Here is a 16874-nt window from a genome sequence, read left to right as displayed (position 1 = left end):
ATTATTAAAAAAGAAGAAACATTGTTTTGTGGCTGAAAAGCTGAACCAGCAATTCAGGAAATGGAATCCAAATCTAGAAACGTACCATATACAAAATCCGAAGTGGGTGGATTACAAGTGATTAAGGAATGTTAATTTACAGTAAATTGAAGCCTTGAAATGGTATGCACAATAATTGTGCTCTGGTTATTGTTACATGACAGTGACTGGCTAGGTACTGATTTTTTTCTGTAATCTATATATTCTAGTGTTCTGTGTCCACCCCACTTTAGAGTGAGAGCAGCAAAGAGTCATCTTAATTGGCTTTAAGGTATTGACTACATTGCTCTTGGCTGGAAATACAGCCTCCACCTGTGCTGAGGGCCCCTTCCAAGTTCCCTGGGCTCCGGATTCTCAGGGCCTCATTTACTTGCCCATCTAATCCACACATCCTGACTTTGGTCCAATGTGACCCTTGACTCAGACTCCTGGTTTTTATGGTGCCCAGTCATTCCTATCACTGCACTACCAGCCCATCTGGTCTGCCCCCCATCCTAGAGTACCCCAAGTCTAACTCTTGGTTTGTGCCCAGAGTAATAAGATTTCATTAGTAACAGATTTATCATTACTGGTTGGGCAGGCTGACGAGGCAGTTCGGCTCTCTCAGCCTTTATTGTAAAATGAGGGTAATGCCTGCTGTTCCGTTAACCTATAAGATATTCGTGAGGCTCAAACATCTGTGTGTGAAAATACCTTGCAAATTACTGTCAAGAACTACCAAAACATACCAGGAGGTCTTGTGATGATTTACGTTATCAAGATTATCCTAGGATGGCCACAACATTTAATAACCTTCCCATAAAATGTCCACTAACCTTTCTCGTGCTTTTAGACCGACTGGTTACAGGATATAAATAGCAAAGCCAATTGGAATATTATTAGATCTTTGACTTCACTTCGGGTAAAAGAGGCTTTTTTCTACTACTCTGATGAACCCTAGAGGAAAAGGGCGAGGTCTGCAGGAGACCTGATCAAGGGCGTGGTGAGGGCCCCCTCGTAGACTCAGCTTATCTGCTTCCAGAGGAAGTCGCAAGTCCCGGCGTCTATGGTCACCATGGTGACAGGATCAACTTCCGCCCCACCCACCTGCCCCGCGAGGCTCACCATGGCAACGGGACATCTGTGTCTCCGAAGCTGGTTCCACCGGTTGCAGGTTGCACCGTTAGGGAACTGCGGCAGACGCCGCACTATCCCGAGGGGAGACTCGAAAATGTACAGCCAGCGGTTTGGCATCGTACAGCGGGAGGTTAAGGGCCCCACTCCCAAAGTGGTGATGGTGGTAAGCAGGGGATGTGTGCGGGCCCCAACTGCTTTCTGCATCCTCGAGCACTCCAGACCTAGCGGAGCCCAATCTGGCCTCCAGCGGGGGCTCAGGAAAACTGGTGCCTGCTACAATGGGGTTGATTTTGAAAAGAAGGATAATTTCGCTTGGGTATTCCGTCCCTCCTCCCCCTCCCCTGCTTGTTACAATATTTAGATTCTGTATTGGGAGAATTACTACTTGGGATCTTGAGGAGTTTTAGTTTCCAAGACACCCAAAGGCTGTCGTCGTCCCTTGCGATTTGCGGTGTGTGCGTCATGGGAAAGGCAGTAGATCAGGCAGCAGGAAATCGGTGTGGGCCGGAGGTGATTCGGTTGTCTGTGGAAGGGGTGTTGGGCTGTGAGGGGTTGCCAGGGGTTATAGAGTCCTTCTGTGCAAACTCAACTGTAACAGAAGTGTCCCTGCAGGCCTGGATGGAAACAGGAGGGTTTGTTGCCTGGAAAGCTGGCTTGGTCTTAGGTCCATGCACCTGTGTTTCAACAGGCTAGAAAACTTCCATGTGTAATTAGGCAATTATGGAGGTATTGCTTGAGTGCCTCCTGCATGCACAGCAAAGTGGGAGATACAATGACCCTGGGAGGTTCACTCTTCAACAGAAGTCTGATCCCTGCCTTCAAGTTGCTTATTATCTAATTGCAGAAACAACTTGCTCATGCAGAAAACCATAAAAGGTTAACAGTAGATCGTGATATGCTACAGTTGTGAGGACACTTTATGAAGGAAATATCAGGGATAATGAAGGATACAATTTTATGTTCCATGGTGCACACAGCAATTATCAGTCCATTTATAGACCTGCTCCCTCTTTTCTAAGTCCAAGGACTGTAGGATTGGGTCTGGAAATCAGTACGCTGGAGTTTCTACAGACGGTAGGGTTTAAGTTAATTATAGACAGACTTCATCAGGGACAGAAACTTACCTACTCTGGGTTTGGTATCAGAACACAGAGCTGAGGGGCTGGTGCCATTGGTCAGGTGCCACTATTTGTGTTGGGAACAGTAGGAATTTCTGTTCCACCAGATTACCTCCAGGCCAGAGAAGCAGGCCTATGTAATGCTTTGAGCTTACACTTGGAGCTTATAGAAAAATAGAAAGGAAAAGATCAGAGTCTGTGCATCTCAAATGTCAGGGTGTGATAAGAAATGTGGATGGTAGCAGTTGCAGAGTTGTGGGAGAAGAATAAAAGCCACCAGAGCCGAGACTTGGGTGCTAAACAACTACACCAGAAAAAAAGCAATAAAAGGTGTAATGTCTGAAGTAACGGAAAATCGAAATGAGCCACTGTTTGATGAGTGCCTCCTAGGAACCCAGTTATTTACTTCTCAAAATAGTTTTTTAGGAGGACATTTATTCTGATCATGGACAGAGGGGTAGAGGCCAGAATCCTAGCTAGAATATAAGACATTGTTCTTTAAGAGATTAAACTGTAAACTGTAATACTAGAAACTATAATGTGAGATGTTACAGTAACAAAAGCCTTCAGTGACCTTGAAAATACAAGGTAGTTATAAAATTCTTTTTTTGCTTGCCTTTAGCATGGTTTAGAGTCCAGTGTCTACACATAACTTTTGATCACTTGAAATATGCTTAGAATCACCTGTTGAGATGATAGTATTTTGGATATATTGGTTAAATAAAATATATTATTATAATTAATTTCCCTGTTTCTTTTTACTCTTTTATTTTAATTTTATTTTTCAATTATAGTTTACATTCAATATTATTTTGTTAGTTTCAGTTGTCTTTTTACTTTTAAAAATGCAGCTACTAGAAAATGTTAAATTACAGATCTGGTTTACATTATATTTCTATTAAGCAGTGACAGTTTTGATTAATGATAAGACTGTGCATGGATTGGCATCACCTTGTTAGAGAACTCCAGATCATAGTTTATTCATCCAGAGAATGGGTCCTTTCTGGCCACAGAGTCCTGCATGGCAAGCCCCAAGCCTTAAAAGGCTTCCTGGCTCCTTGGCTACTGCTCTGGCTGTTTCTCACTATCCTCTAACCCTATTCCCTTCTTCAGTCAAAATGTGCCTCAGGGCCTGGTTCTTGCCAAGACAATTGATTCCTGATGGTCTTGGAACTTGGTTGCTATTCTCAGCCTGTATGTATGTCTACTGGGAACCTGAGTTTCTGTGTATCCTACCCAAGGTGTAGTTTCAACCCTGCTCTGTTTTGTTGACACTGAAGCTGCATTTCTAAAATGCCATACATATTAGAGAACAGTAATTTGTTAACTGGCTCCAGACTCTAAATAATTCTGAATTAGCTAATTCCCATATTACTTCAGACATCATGTTCTGTCTCTAGCTCATCTCAACCTTGCCTTATCTTGTTCAGTTAAACCTAAGTGTCTATCTGCGTACCGGAACCCTTAATCTTTTCATCAAACTTCTCCAGATGTTGATTTTCTTTCTCCAGAAGACTCCTTTACCAAGACCCAACCTTGTATTTTGGTAGTCCTGACAATGACGTTCTAAGTGTAAGTGATAAGATTGACTCTCTGCTGTAAGTTGAGTTTTGTTGCTGTGAATCAGGACCCCAGAGTGTCACGACTCACATAAGGTTGACTTGATAAAACTAGCTGGAAGTACAAAGCTCAAGACCGTGGATTTAATGGTGGCCCTAGGAGGAGCAGAAATTGTATCAAGCCCACCCAGAAACATTGTCTTTTCTTTCTGTCTTTCCTTCCTATGAGAACCTGACAGTGGTAGGCATTATGTTCAATGCCAGGAATACAGAATTGAAAAAGATATACTCCATGTGATTTTATTAAATGTATCAATATATATTCAAAATGGTGTGTGCGTTTCCAACTTTTTAGTGGATGTTTGTGTAAAATGAACATATTTACAGAAATCCAAGTTACCCAAAATGTCAGGAGCATAGCCCTTGCATTAAACTCCTGGGCACAATAGAAATAGAAATAAAGTTTTACCACCGGTTTTGCTTTTCTTTTTTACTTTTCCTTAGTTCTCTCCTTTCTCCCCCACTTTCTTCCTTCTCACAACTTATTTTATTTTTTTAAATATATATTTTATTGATTTTTTACAGAGAAGAAGGAGAGGGATAGAGAGTTAGAAACATCGATGAGAGAGAAACATCAATCAGCTGCCTCCTGCACACCTCCAACTGGAGACGCGCCCACAACCAAGGTACATGCCCTCGACCAGAATCAAACCCGGGACCCTTCAGTCCGAAGGCCGATGCTCTATCCACTAAGCCAAACCGGTTAGGGCTCAAAACTTATTTTATATACATTCTATGTATAGCTGACCTTGAACAACATAGGTTTGAATTGCATGATATCCACTCATACAGGTGTTCAATAAACACCTGTACTATTTTTTTTAATGTTTTTATTGATTTTAGAGAGAGAGGAAGAGAGAGGGAGAGAAATATCCATTGCTGCCTCCTGCACGCCCCCCACTGGAGATTGAGCCCGCAACCTGGGCACGTAGCCTAACAGGGAATCAAACCAGTGACCTCTTGGTGCATGGGTGGATGGTCAACCAATGAGCCACACCAGCTGGGCCCTGTACAATTTTTGATTGACAGTTTGGAGTCCAGAGAGCCAACTATGCATTGATCTAATTTTTTATATTTTTATAGGGGACTAGCATTCACAGATTTTGGTGGGGGCCAGGGCGAGGGGTGGGGGGCTGGTCCTGGAACCAATCCCCTGTGGATACCAAGGGACAACTTAAGTTTTGGGGAAGTCAAAAGTTATATGTGGATTTTTGACTGTGTGCTCCTAGCTCCTGTTTTGTTCAAGGGTCACCTGTACTTAGGTAGCAGCCTCTTATAAATTTTTTAAATTGATTTTTGAGAGAGAGAGAGAGAGATTTGTTGGTAACTTATTTATACATTCATTGGTTCCTTCTTCTCTGTGCCCTAGCTGGAGATCAAACCTGCAATCCCAGCATATTGGGACTATGCTCCAACCATAAGGTACCTGGTCACAGCTACTTAGTAGCCTCTTTTAATTGAAAGTGTTTTTATGGTGGTAACTATGTTGTCTGCCCAGAGAAATAGTAGAATACTGAGTGGCAAGATCAAGTCAAGAATTGGAAGACCTCTAATTCTTGGTCTATCCAGGTCTGCTCTATTTGAAGCACCTTGAGCAAATCACTTAATGTCTCTGATTTGACTAGATAATCTCTAGCATCCCATTCAAATTTTTTACTTTATAATTCTATCAACTTTTACTCAAATGGCACTTGAGAAATATTTGAGACGAATTTGATCTTAAGTATAGGCTCAAAGAATCAAACAAGTTACGACTTAGCCACTTAAACTTATATAGTACCAAGTTTTATTTAGTCTGAGTATTGACATGATTAACTAAAAATATGCTGTTGATTTTGGATCTATCAAAAGTGATAGTTGTTCTTTGTTTTCAGAGAGCCAAGCCTCCCGGAAGCCAAAGGGCTGAGCAACAACTGGAAAGAATCCTACGCAACTATCAGAAACATCATGCTATTTTGGATTCCATTAAGTCCATAGAACGGGAACGCTTGAAAGTTGACTGGTGCCAGCACAATGATCGCAAATTTGTGGGCAGTCTTGTGAAAGCAAGAATGAAGGATGCCATGCAAGGATTTATCATCAACACTGAAGAAAGACGAAATAAGTAAGGCTCACAAGCCTGATGACCCAGACTATGAAATAATCCTGAAACCACTTGAGACTGACCAGTCAAAAAAAATCAAGTGAATGTTATAGTAAGAATCATGGCTGAGATATTCATATTCCTGCCAAAGCAATAACTATTGCTTGTTTATGTTTTTACTTATAATCACCTGCATTATCATGATAGCAAAATAATAATTATTTTATATTTTGTTACTTTAATTAATATCTCATTTTTCCTTTTGTTAAAGATATACATTACATATCACATCTATATGTGATCAAATAAAATATGGCACAGATCAGTGCTTTATTTTTTTTAGCATGCTTCACTTAGTCTTGGCTATTTTTTAAAAATCTGGTATTTTTGTTTTGTTTTTTTGTTGTTGTTTTTTTAATTTCTTAAAGTATTACAAAGAGTATTACACATGTCTCCTTTTTTCTCCCCCTTGACATTCCCCCGGCTTCCCCCACCCTCCAGGGTCTTGTGTCCATTAGTTATTCTCATATGCATGCATATAAGTCTTTTGGTTGATCTACCCTCCCCCCCAACCTTCCCCAGGGTTCCCACTGTAGTTTGACAGTCTTCTCAATGCTGCTCTGCCTCTGTATCCATTTTTGTTCATCAGTCTATAATGGTCCTTATTATCCATAAATGAATGAGTTCATGTATTTTTCTCAGCTTCCCAGAGGCTCTCACAGTCTCACAGGGGCCACCTCAGCCTCATAGGGGCCGTCTCAACCTCACCGGGGCCGATTCCTCACTGGGGCCATCTCAACCTCACTGGGGCCATTCCAGCCTCACAGGGGCCATCTCAACATCACATGGACCGTTTCAACCGGTAACATGGAAGATACAAATCAAAGTTATGGAGAAATAACCAACAATGTCTGAGATTGAATTAAAGATTAGACACTATAGAAGACAGACTAGTGAGCTTGATGACAGCTTTATATATTTGCAATAGGAGTCTTTGATGACAAATGGGAGAAACCTGGGAAACAGAAAAATTATCCAAGGAAACAATAGCCAAAAATGTTCCAAATTTGATGACAACTATAAACCACATATCCAATAAGCACAACAAACTCTAAACACAAGGAACATAAAGAATGCTATACCCAGACATGCCATAAATCAAAATGCTCAAAACCAATGATAGATAGAAACTCTTTAAAGAAACCAGAGAAAGAAGACAAGTTATGTAGAGAGAAACAAAGATAAAAATGACTGTCATTATTTTTCTTTGGAAACAATGCAAGTAAAGAGTGGAGCAACATCTTTAAATAACTGAAATTAAAAAACCAAACCTGTGCTAGAGGCTTGTGGGAGGCCCAAGGGTTGCTCAAATCAGAGTTGTTGGGTTTTTCTTAGGCTAGTGTGGGAAGACACAGTCAGTGGGAGTGGCCACTTCTTGCGGCTGAAGGCTCAGAGATTCTGCCCAGCTTAAAAACAAAACAAAACAAAAACTTGTCAACCTAGAATTCTATACCTAGCAAAAACATTTTTTAAACTGAAGGTGAAATAAAACCTTTCTCAGACATACAAACAGTGAAAGAATCCATTGCCAGTAGAACTGCACTATAAGCAATGTTAAAGGAAGTTCTTTGGGCAGAAGGAAAATGACAAAAGATGGAAATATGACTCTAAGCACAAGAACAAACAGTATCCAAGGTGTTAACTTCATGGCTGACTAGTAAGATTTTAAAATTACTTAGTACCATATGGATCTCACTTATATGTGGAATCTAATGAACAAAATAAACTAACAAAGTGGAGACAGACTCATGGATATAGAGAACAGACTGACAGCTGTTAGAGGGGAGGGGGTTGGGAGCTGAGTGAGAAGGGTGAAGGGATTAAGCAAAGAAAAAAAGAAGAAAGATTCATGGATACAGGCAACACTATGGTGATTGCCAGAGGGAAGGAGGGATAGGGAAGGTAGAAGAGGGTAAAAGGGGGATAAATGGTGATGGAAGGAGGCTTGACCTGGGATGGTAAACACACAATACAATATACAGATGATATATTGTAGAATTGTATACCTGAAACCTATATAATTTTATTAACCAACTAGTGACCCGTTGAGTGAAATCACGCAAGACCCGGGACCCCTCCCCGCACCCCGTGCCATGGGACCGCCTTAAGTCCCAGAGTCCTGCCCCGTGTGGCCAGCACACCGTGGGACGGCCCTGAGTCCTGGAGTGCCGCCCTGATGCCCCGCCTCCGGCCACTGGGACCCCTGTGCCCCTGTGGGGCCCCAGGAACCCTGGCGGAAGTTGCACGGAGCGGCTGCCGGCCCCGCCCCTGCTGCCCCTCCCCTGTTGTGCGCGCCGCCATCTTGTGATGGCCTTATGACATGAGGGTCAATTTGCATATTACCTCTTTATTATATAGGATAGCCCAAGATAAAGTAAAATGCAAACTTTGAGTTTAAAGTATGGTAGAATACAGAAGGAATACATGAGTTCATTTTTCACAGCGCAAGAAATCTGAATAGGTGAGATATCCAAAGGTCAACAGATGTTAGAAAGAAGCAAAACCAAGCATGTGGAGGGATCAAGACATGGTTCTTTTTGTTATTGATGTTTATCCTCACCCGAGGACATTTTTCCATTGATTTTTAGAGAGAGTGGAAGGGAGGGTGAGAGACAGAGAAACATCGTCGATGTGAAAGACACACATTGATTGTGGCCTCCTGCCTGCACCCTGACTAGAGCTGGGGATCGATCCTGCAACTGAAGTACGTGCCCTTGACCAGGAACCAAACCTGAGATGGGCCAATGCTCTATCCACTGAGCCAAACCAGCTAGGGCAAGACATAGTTCAGAGATAAAGCTTTTGCCATCTCTTCTCTTTCTGCCATGAAGTTTCTATTAATCATATAGACTGTCCTACATCTTCCTAGTAGAGGCCCAAAGGAGAAGTAAGCTATTGCAGTGAGTAGTGCATACAAATTGCAGATACAGCTGCTAACAAAGTAAATTAAACTGCTAAGACTAGAGGGAATGGGAAATTTCAGGGCTCGGGGAGCTGCTAAAGAAGGGCAGTGAAGAAAACCAGATTAGTCATGCATATCACCAGAAGGAACTTGCCACTCCCCATCTTGAAGATGGTAACTTGAGTTCCACAGATAGTCATTGTACTAGTTTTTCAAGCTTGTAGTAACCAACACAGGATCAGACTTGGATTTTCTGGCCTTTGTGAAGTTTAGCCTCATCTCCTGTCCTTGGTTGGACTTGGACACTCCCTGCTGGCTGCAGAAAAGATGCTGTGAGGGAGAAAGGGGACACTAGCAAGTGAATTTCAATGGGTCATTCATATATTTCCCTAAAGGCTGGTGATGTTTACAACTGTTCATGTGCTTATTTGCCATCTGTAGATCATCTTTGTGAAATGTCTCTTCATTTCTTTTGCCCATTTTCTAATTGGATTAGCTATTAAGTTTTGAGAGTACTTTATTTATTCTGGATATGAGTCTTTTATGCAGGATATGTAGTTTGGAATATTGTTTCCTAGTCTGTAGCTTGTTTTTTTTATTATTATTATTATTCTGTTAAGAGGGTGTTTCACAGAGAAAAAGATTTTAATTTTGATGAAACCCAGTTTATCAATACTTCTTTCATGGAGCATGCTCTTGGTACATTGTGATTTTTACATTGTGATTTTCTTTTAAGTGTTCTGTATTTATACACAGTGAGCGATTGAACCCCAGATTAAAGTAGGCAGTTTTGGGCTTTGTTTTGTTTTGGGTATTTTTGTTAAATACCCTAGGATGCATGGTGAGAACACTTGTCTCTGTCAATTACTGGCCAGGCATTGTTCTAAGCACTGTGCATGTATGTACTCTTACAATGAGGTACCAAAGAACCTAAACTCCAGGCCAGCCTGCCAGGTTTTCACTCCCAGCTCTACCACATATGAAATGTATGAACTTACCTATGATGCTTAACTGCTCTGTGACTCCTCTTTCTCATCTGTAAATGGGGCTGATCATAATGATGAAAATGAACTTGCAGTAATGTTCCCTGCGACATTGGTTGTTGTGAAGATGGTAAGAGTCCATACCTGTAAAGTGCTTAGAACAGTGCCTGCAAATTAAAAGTCAGTAAGTGCTGCGGATAGTATTACTGCTCCTGGGAAGACACGTAGGCTCCCTGCTTTAACTCTAAAATGGAGGTAATTCTTGCTGCTACATCTGAGTTAAAAGATACTTACGAGGGTGATACAAGATTTCATGCGTGAAAGTACCATGTAAAGCACTTTTATCAGTGATTATTATCATTAAAATAGAAGTATTGGCCATTCTTGCAATGCGAGTTTAGACTTCATTATTTCTTTCAGTCTTAGCTATTAAAATTTCATCAGAAGTTCTATATTGAGCCCATTTTCAAACTTCAGCTTCTTGGCGCTGAATTTGATTTAGAAACCAGGAAACTTGATGTTTATAGACATTGCCTCCAGTCAGAGGGTCTCCTCGCGCGGCTGGATGCCAGAACCTCCTGGGTGCTCTGACAAACTGCAGAGGCCTGTGTCCACCCCAGGTGTTCTGTTTTACCTAGTCTGGTCTGGGAGGAGGAAGAGAAGAAGTGGGGAGTAGGATTTTGAAAATATCCCTAAGTAATTCTGAAGTGTAGACATTGTTGACTATCACAGGGCTCAATGAAGAACTTTTGAAGAAATTTGAATAACCGAGACTGAAAGAGAGGACACAGTCTAAACACTATGGTGAGAGCATGTCTTCTTGAATGGTGACATAGCCCGGGTGTGCACAGGCAGCTCAGGCGCAACCCCTTCGGTGGACATGTGACCTGCCGGGAGCCCAGGGGTGATGGGGAAGCCTCCATCTATGTGGTCACAGATGACCTTTCCTTGGAAGTGCATGTGGGGTCTCTTTCTACCAAAGCCTCGTCCACTTGTAATATTGTAGTATTTCCCCGGTAGTAATAATCATAGTTATCAGTTATTGAGCTCTTAGTACTTATCAGGCATTTACATCTGTTATCTCTGATCCTTACCAGACTAAAAAAAAGATCCTTAAAAGACTGAAAAAAAAAAAAAAAGATCAGATAGGTCAAGTTTTCAACCCAAGGTCACACAGGAAATGTCAAAACTAGGATTCAAAGCCTGCTCTGTCTGACCCAGTGTCCGTATTTTGTCTGTGACATCATGGTGCCTATCTCCCTGCCATTCATCACATGTTTTCTCTGCTCGTATGGCCTACATCCAGATCTTTGACTTTTTCTATTCCAGGATCTGACTGTACAGATATGTGCCTAAATAGAGCCATGTCTCATGAAGGTTTTGTCTTTAAAATTCTCCTTTCAGGGAACGCTGTGAGGAGCTCCGCACTGAATTGCTTTCTATCCATGAGAAGAAGGTGTGCGAGGAGCGGAAAGCACAGGTTGCGTTTAATGAGGAGCTGAAAAGGCAAAAACTGGTGGAAGAGCAGATGTTCTGTAAGCTCTGGGAGGAAGACCGATTAGCCAAGGAAAGGCGAGAAGCCGGAGAGGCGAGGAGACAGAAAAAGCTAGTGGAGAACACACGGCTGGGGCTGAATGCCCAGCTCACCGACATCAACGCGCGAAGGCAGGCAGCGCAGCGGCTGAAGGAAGAGGAGGCGCGCCTTGTGGTAGGCCTTTTAAAATGCTGGTCATAGGATGATCACTCCGTGGTCACAGGACCAGGTTGTAGGCCTGTGGCTGCACAGTGTGCCTGATGGCCTGGGCCGGTTCACAGGGCAACATGATCAGAGCCTTGGATTTCAAGGCCCAGCTAATAGTGCCCTCCCATTGCAGAGAGCAAGTTACTTCACTACGGTGGCTCCATTTCTTTATCTGCGAAAGGAGGCAAAATGCAGCTGCCTGTTTTGGGAGGGTGAAATGGGATAGTCACCGGCAGTGCTATGGAGGGCTAGTGACAATTCAGCAACATCCCCTGTTCTTTGATATGTGATATGTAAATTGACAGTTTCCAAATCCTATGAAGAAATGCTGTGGAACAGCTATGGTGACCTTCTGGCCACCAATATCAATAATTTTGTTCCAACAAGATTGCTGCCCCTACTGCAGCATTTTCAACAAGTGTGCGGTTGAAACAGGCAGCACCTATTTGGCCAGGGCACTGACCTCTTTTCCCTTAGGCTGTCTAATAAAACAATGACAGCATCCAACACAACAATAACCATCTGCTGTGCACGAATCAACATTACACCATCATTGTCTAACTTATTTGATAGTTAAATCAGAATCCAAATATGGTTGTTATAAGTCTCTTTTAGAAAGAATGACTGTTTATTATTCACTTGAGATTGACAGGGGTGCAATAAATTCATTACATTGGCACAACAGGTGTAAGATTAAAACTATCCCGGTGAAGCCAAAACATGGCAAACTACTTTTAGGTCCCTCAATCTTGAACAGTTTTCCCCCATCCCATCCCTTCCTATCTTATAGTCTGGATTTGGCTGGTTACTTCCGCCGGATGTGGTTGAGCTTACTTTAAAAAAAGTGTGGCCTGCTATTCCATCGGCTTTCATGCTTGATACCCATTCCTTTTCCTTAGATTCTGCACTTATCGAATTTGACCCTTACAATTCAGTTGAATTTACTGGCATTAGTGGAAAAGTCTAGTATACATAACTCCCCTCTCACAGACCAGTAATCACAGCTGTTATGAACCTCAGTTAAATCAAGTCAAATTGGGATTTGTATCCCATCCTCACTATTGATTGCTACATCATCTCCTGTCCCAGCTGGACAAATACTTATCCCTTCAGGAGACTTCAGCTGCCTCTGGCAGGAGGACTAATGTCCCAAATTTTCTACTAAACCCACAAGGCCCAACAGCATTGGTGCCCCAGTTAAAACCGCCTGTTTGGCCAGGCAGTCAAGCCAGCCAGAAAGCTAAGAAAATGAGAGGGATGGGGGGATACTTTAGAGAACAAAATGCTTAAAATTTAGCTTTGCGTATTTAGCTGACATGTACATTTCCATTTTGGACTCTTATTGCTGTTTAATAATGCACCCACATCTAGATGTGCAGATGGGCATAGAAGAGTAAAGTGTAGGCCAATCCACTGAAATGTTGAGAGTGGTGCTGAGTGATGGGTACTAGGTTTAAAGGTGATTTCTCTTTATACATTTCTGCATTTTGAACTTGACAACTATTACTTTGTAATTACATACGCAGCAATTTCACAAAGCCTTACTGCTGACTCAGCAATGAGAAGGCAAGTTTTATTTCTTATAGTCCTTCTAATTCCAGGTGTGTATATGAAATGCATTAATTTGTTTTGTCCAATTGTACTGAATTGTCTTCATTGTTGTTCTGCCTTAGGAAGATGAAAGAGCTCAGGTGAAATTTGAGAATGAGCAGGATAAGATAGAGAAACAGAGGACAAAACAGAAACTTAGGACCACTTTGCAAAAAGCCCTCCAAGAGAAGATAGAACGTCTTCAGCAGGAGTACAGAGAAGAGCAGGACTTGAGCACGAAACTCGTGCAAATGGCACAGCAAGACTTACAGGACGAGGCTGATCAAAACAAGCAAAAAAGAGTAAGACGTGTATTCAGTGTCTAATATGTGCTGGGTGAAATTCCTTGTTGAGCTCTCAGTCTTACAGGAGCCAGCCACATGCAGAATGAACTGTAACAGTGCCACTCTAAGTGTGGTGTCAGCATCATCTGGGAGAGATGAAATTTGTAGGCTCCAGAATCCGAATCTAGAAATCCTGGCAGGGGCAAGAAATCTGTGTTTTAACAAGCTCCCCCAGGTTTATTCAGATGTTCACTGAATCCTGAGAACTCCTACTCTATCACATGGCGATGAGATCGCAGGAGGAGGAGGGATTATGCCTGCCTGCAAGTTGGGGAGGACATCACTGAGAAAGTGATATGAAAGGATATGTAAAGTGTTGTCAGGCAAGGAGAGTAGAGAAAAGCATTCCAGTATTCATTTAGCTGTCTGTTCCTTTGACATTTGTATTGAACTCTTAAGGGTGTCATGCTTTTCCTATAATATAGTCCTATTTTTAAAGACTATTTCTAAGAGCAGTTTAGGTTCACAGCAAAGTTGAACAGTAGATACAGAAATTTCCCATAGCCTCCTGCCCCCACAAATGCAAAGCCTCCCCCCATGATCAACATCTCCCAATAGAGTGGTACATTTGTTACATTTGATTAACCTACATTATTATCATTATTACCCAAGGTCCATAGTTTACATTAAGCTTGACTTTTGTTTGTTTTTTGTGTGTGTTTTGTTTTGTTTTGTTAATCCTCACCCGAGGATATTTTTCCATTGCTTTTTAGAGTGGATGGGAGTGGGGGAGACAGAGAGAGAGAAACATCGATGTGAGAGAAACACATCAATTGGTTGGCGCTCCCTTCAAGCCTGCATAAGGTTCACTCTTGGTGTTATACATTCTATGGGTTTGGACAAATGTATAATGACATGTGTCCACCATGACAGTACCATACAGAGTAGTTTCATTGGCCTAAAACTATCTCCATAGTTTTGTCTTTTCCCAGAATGTCATATAGTTGGAATCATAAAATATTTAGCCTTTTTAGATTGGCTTATTTCACTAAGTAATATGGATTTAAATTTCCTACATGTCTTTTCACTTTGTCAAAAATCAAAGGACAGTAAATGTGAGGGTTTACTTCTAGACTTATAGTTCTATACCATTAGTCTATATGTCCATCCTTATGCTATCTCATGTTTATACATCTTGATCACTGAGCTTTGTAGTGAGTTTGAAATCAGGAAATGTAAATCCTCCAACTTTGTTCTTTTTCAAATTGTTTTGACTCTTCTGTCTCCCTTCAATTTCCATGTGAATTTAGGATCAGTTTATTGATTTCTGCAAAGAAGACAATGAGATTTTGTTAGGGATTATTTTGAATCTCTAGACCAAGTTGGGGACAACTGCCATTTTAACAATATTGTCTACTGATCCATGAACATAGGATGTCTTTTCATTTATTTATGTCTTTAATTTATTTCAATAATATTTCTTAGTTTTAAGAGTATAAGTTTTGCCCTTCTCTTGTTAAATTTATTCCTAAGTAAGAATGAGACTGTGTATACAAGCCATTCTGATAGTACAGCTATAGCCCTCAAACCTTGCTAGTCCTACCTCAGGACTATGATTTTCTCAAAAGAGATCAGATCAGAGATTGAATGGAACAGCACAAATATAAAACCATGGAAGATGGAGAAGTAAACTGAAATGTCTTTGTTATAAAGTCCAGTTCACAACCTTAGCTGCACATTAAAATCACTTGGGGAACTTAAAACTATCCATTAGATAAGAATCTCTGGAGTGAGACTCAGCCCTTAATAATTTTTAAGCTCCCCAAATGGGCATGGTTCTCTCTCTCTCTCTCTCGCCCGCCCCCCAGCACATTTTCCTTGCCTCTCTCTTTCTCCTAAGCTCCAAGGGCTCTTTTTTGGCCTCTGTAACTTGTTTCCTGAGCCTATTTCTTCTACGGCTCACTTCTACCTCTGTGACTTTCTAAATAAACTTTTGCTTGTATTTGAGTCTTGGCTCTGAATTCTTTCTTAGCCAGAACTCAAGTAAAGAATAAAAACAAAGAAAAGAAAAGGAAGAAAAGCTCCCCAGGTTATTCCAAAGTGTAGCTACGATTGAGAATTGCTGTTATAAAATATCAGGTGACTGACTTATCTTCTGGTCAGAAACAGTGCCATGTAGTAGTAGTGATTTATTTTGTTTATCAGGTTAAGATTTCATCTACCCAAATTAAAATAAATGAAAATAAAGCTGTACCATTGCAAATTATTTGGGAACTGCTTTGAGACACACTTTTTGGAATAGTGTGTGAATTAACGTATTCAACATGTATTTTAGAACATTTCAAACAGGTACAAAGAATAGTTCAAAGAACCCCCATGTGTCCCTTACCTAGCTTCAAAAACCATCAGCTAATGACCATTCTTGTTTCATCTATACCACCACCCAATACCCCCACCACCCCTAAATATTTTGAAGTAAACCCTCGACATAATATTTCATCTATAAAATTTCAGTGGTAGTTCTGAAACATTGAGATTGTAATTCTAAGATTGTTTTTAAATATCCTCAATATCATTATCACACTTAAGAATGTTTTAACAACATGTGGTCAATTTATGTTATGTAGGAAGATAGGATAAAAGAACAGAAGATATATCATCAGTATTTGGCACAGCAGCGTGAGGAAGAAAATGCTCAGGAAAAAGAATTGGACAGAATATTAGAAGAAGAGAAGGCAAAGCAGTGGGCGGAGAAGGACAAACAGCTGAAACTTGAAAAGGAGGCAAGGAAACAACTTATGAATGAGGTCATGTGTACAAGAAAACTTCAAGTTCAAGAAAAGTGTAAGGAAATGAATTATAATTATATTTTAGTTGGGCCTTCATTCAATTTAAGTAGCATCCAAAATATGTATTAAGAAGGTATCCTATATAATAAAAGGGTAATATGCAAATTGACCCTAACAGCAGAACGACTGGGAATGACTGATAACTATGACACACACTGACCACCAGGGGGCAGATGCTCAATGCAGGAGCTGCCTCCTGGTGGTCAGTGCGCTCCCATAGGGGGAGTTCTGCTCGGCCACAAGCCAGGCTGACGGCTGCCAGTACAGCGGTGCTGGTGGGAGCCTCTCCTGCCTCCTCAGCAGCGCTAAGGATGTCCGACTGCAGTTTAGGCCTGGTCCCCGCTGGCAAGTGGACATCCCTCAAGGGCTCCCGGGCTGCCAGAAGGATATCTGACTGCCAGCTTAGGCCCGATCCCCCAGGGAGCGGGCCTAAGCCAGCAGGTGGTCATCCCCCGAGGGGTCCCAGACTGTGAGAGGGCACAGGCCGGGC

The 16874-nt window shown here is 41.6% G+C and overlaps 1 protein-coding gene across 1 annotated transcript in view; it reads left to right on the top strand.

Moving 5' to 3' along the window:
* The first annotated feature begins 2 nt into the window (after positions 1-2).
* The window catches only part of CFAP53 (cilia and flagella associated protein 53), a 22559-nt gene continuing 5687 nt past the window's right edge, over positions 3-16874 (top strand). Inside the window, exons 1-6 of the mRNA XM_014539704.1 lie at positions 3-1318; positions 5767-5997; positions 9211-9269; positions 11325-11628; positions 13335-13553; positions 16163-16379. Of these exons, the coding sequence (XP_014395190.1) occupies positions 1085-1318; positions 5767-5997; positions 9211-9269; positions 11325-11628; positions 13335-13553; positions 16163-16379 (1264 nt within the window). The 5' untranslated portion in view covers positions 3-1084. The remainder of the gene's footprint in view (positions 1319-5766; positions 5998-9210; positions 9270-11324; positions 11629-13334; positions 13554-16162; positions 16380-16874) is intronic.

This window comes from Myotis brandtii, unplaced genomic scaffold (assembly GCF_000412655.1).
Source record: "Myotis brandtii unplaced genomic scaffold, ASM41265v1 scaffold226, whole genome shotgun sequence".
NCBI classification, from domain to species: domain Eukaryota; kingdom Metazoa; phylum Chordata; class Mammalia; order Chiroptera; family Vespertilionidae; genus Myotis; species Myotis brandtii.
This window is presented reverse-complemented; position numbering and strand designations above follow the sequence as displayed.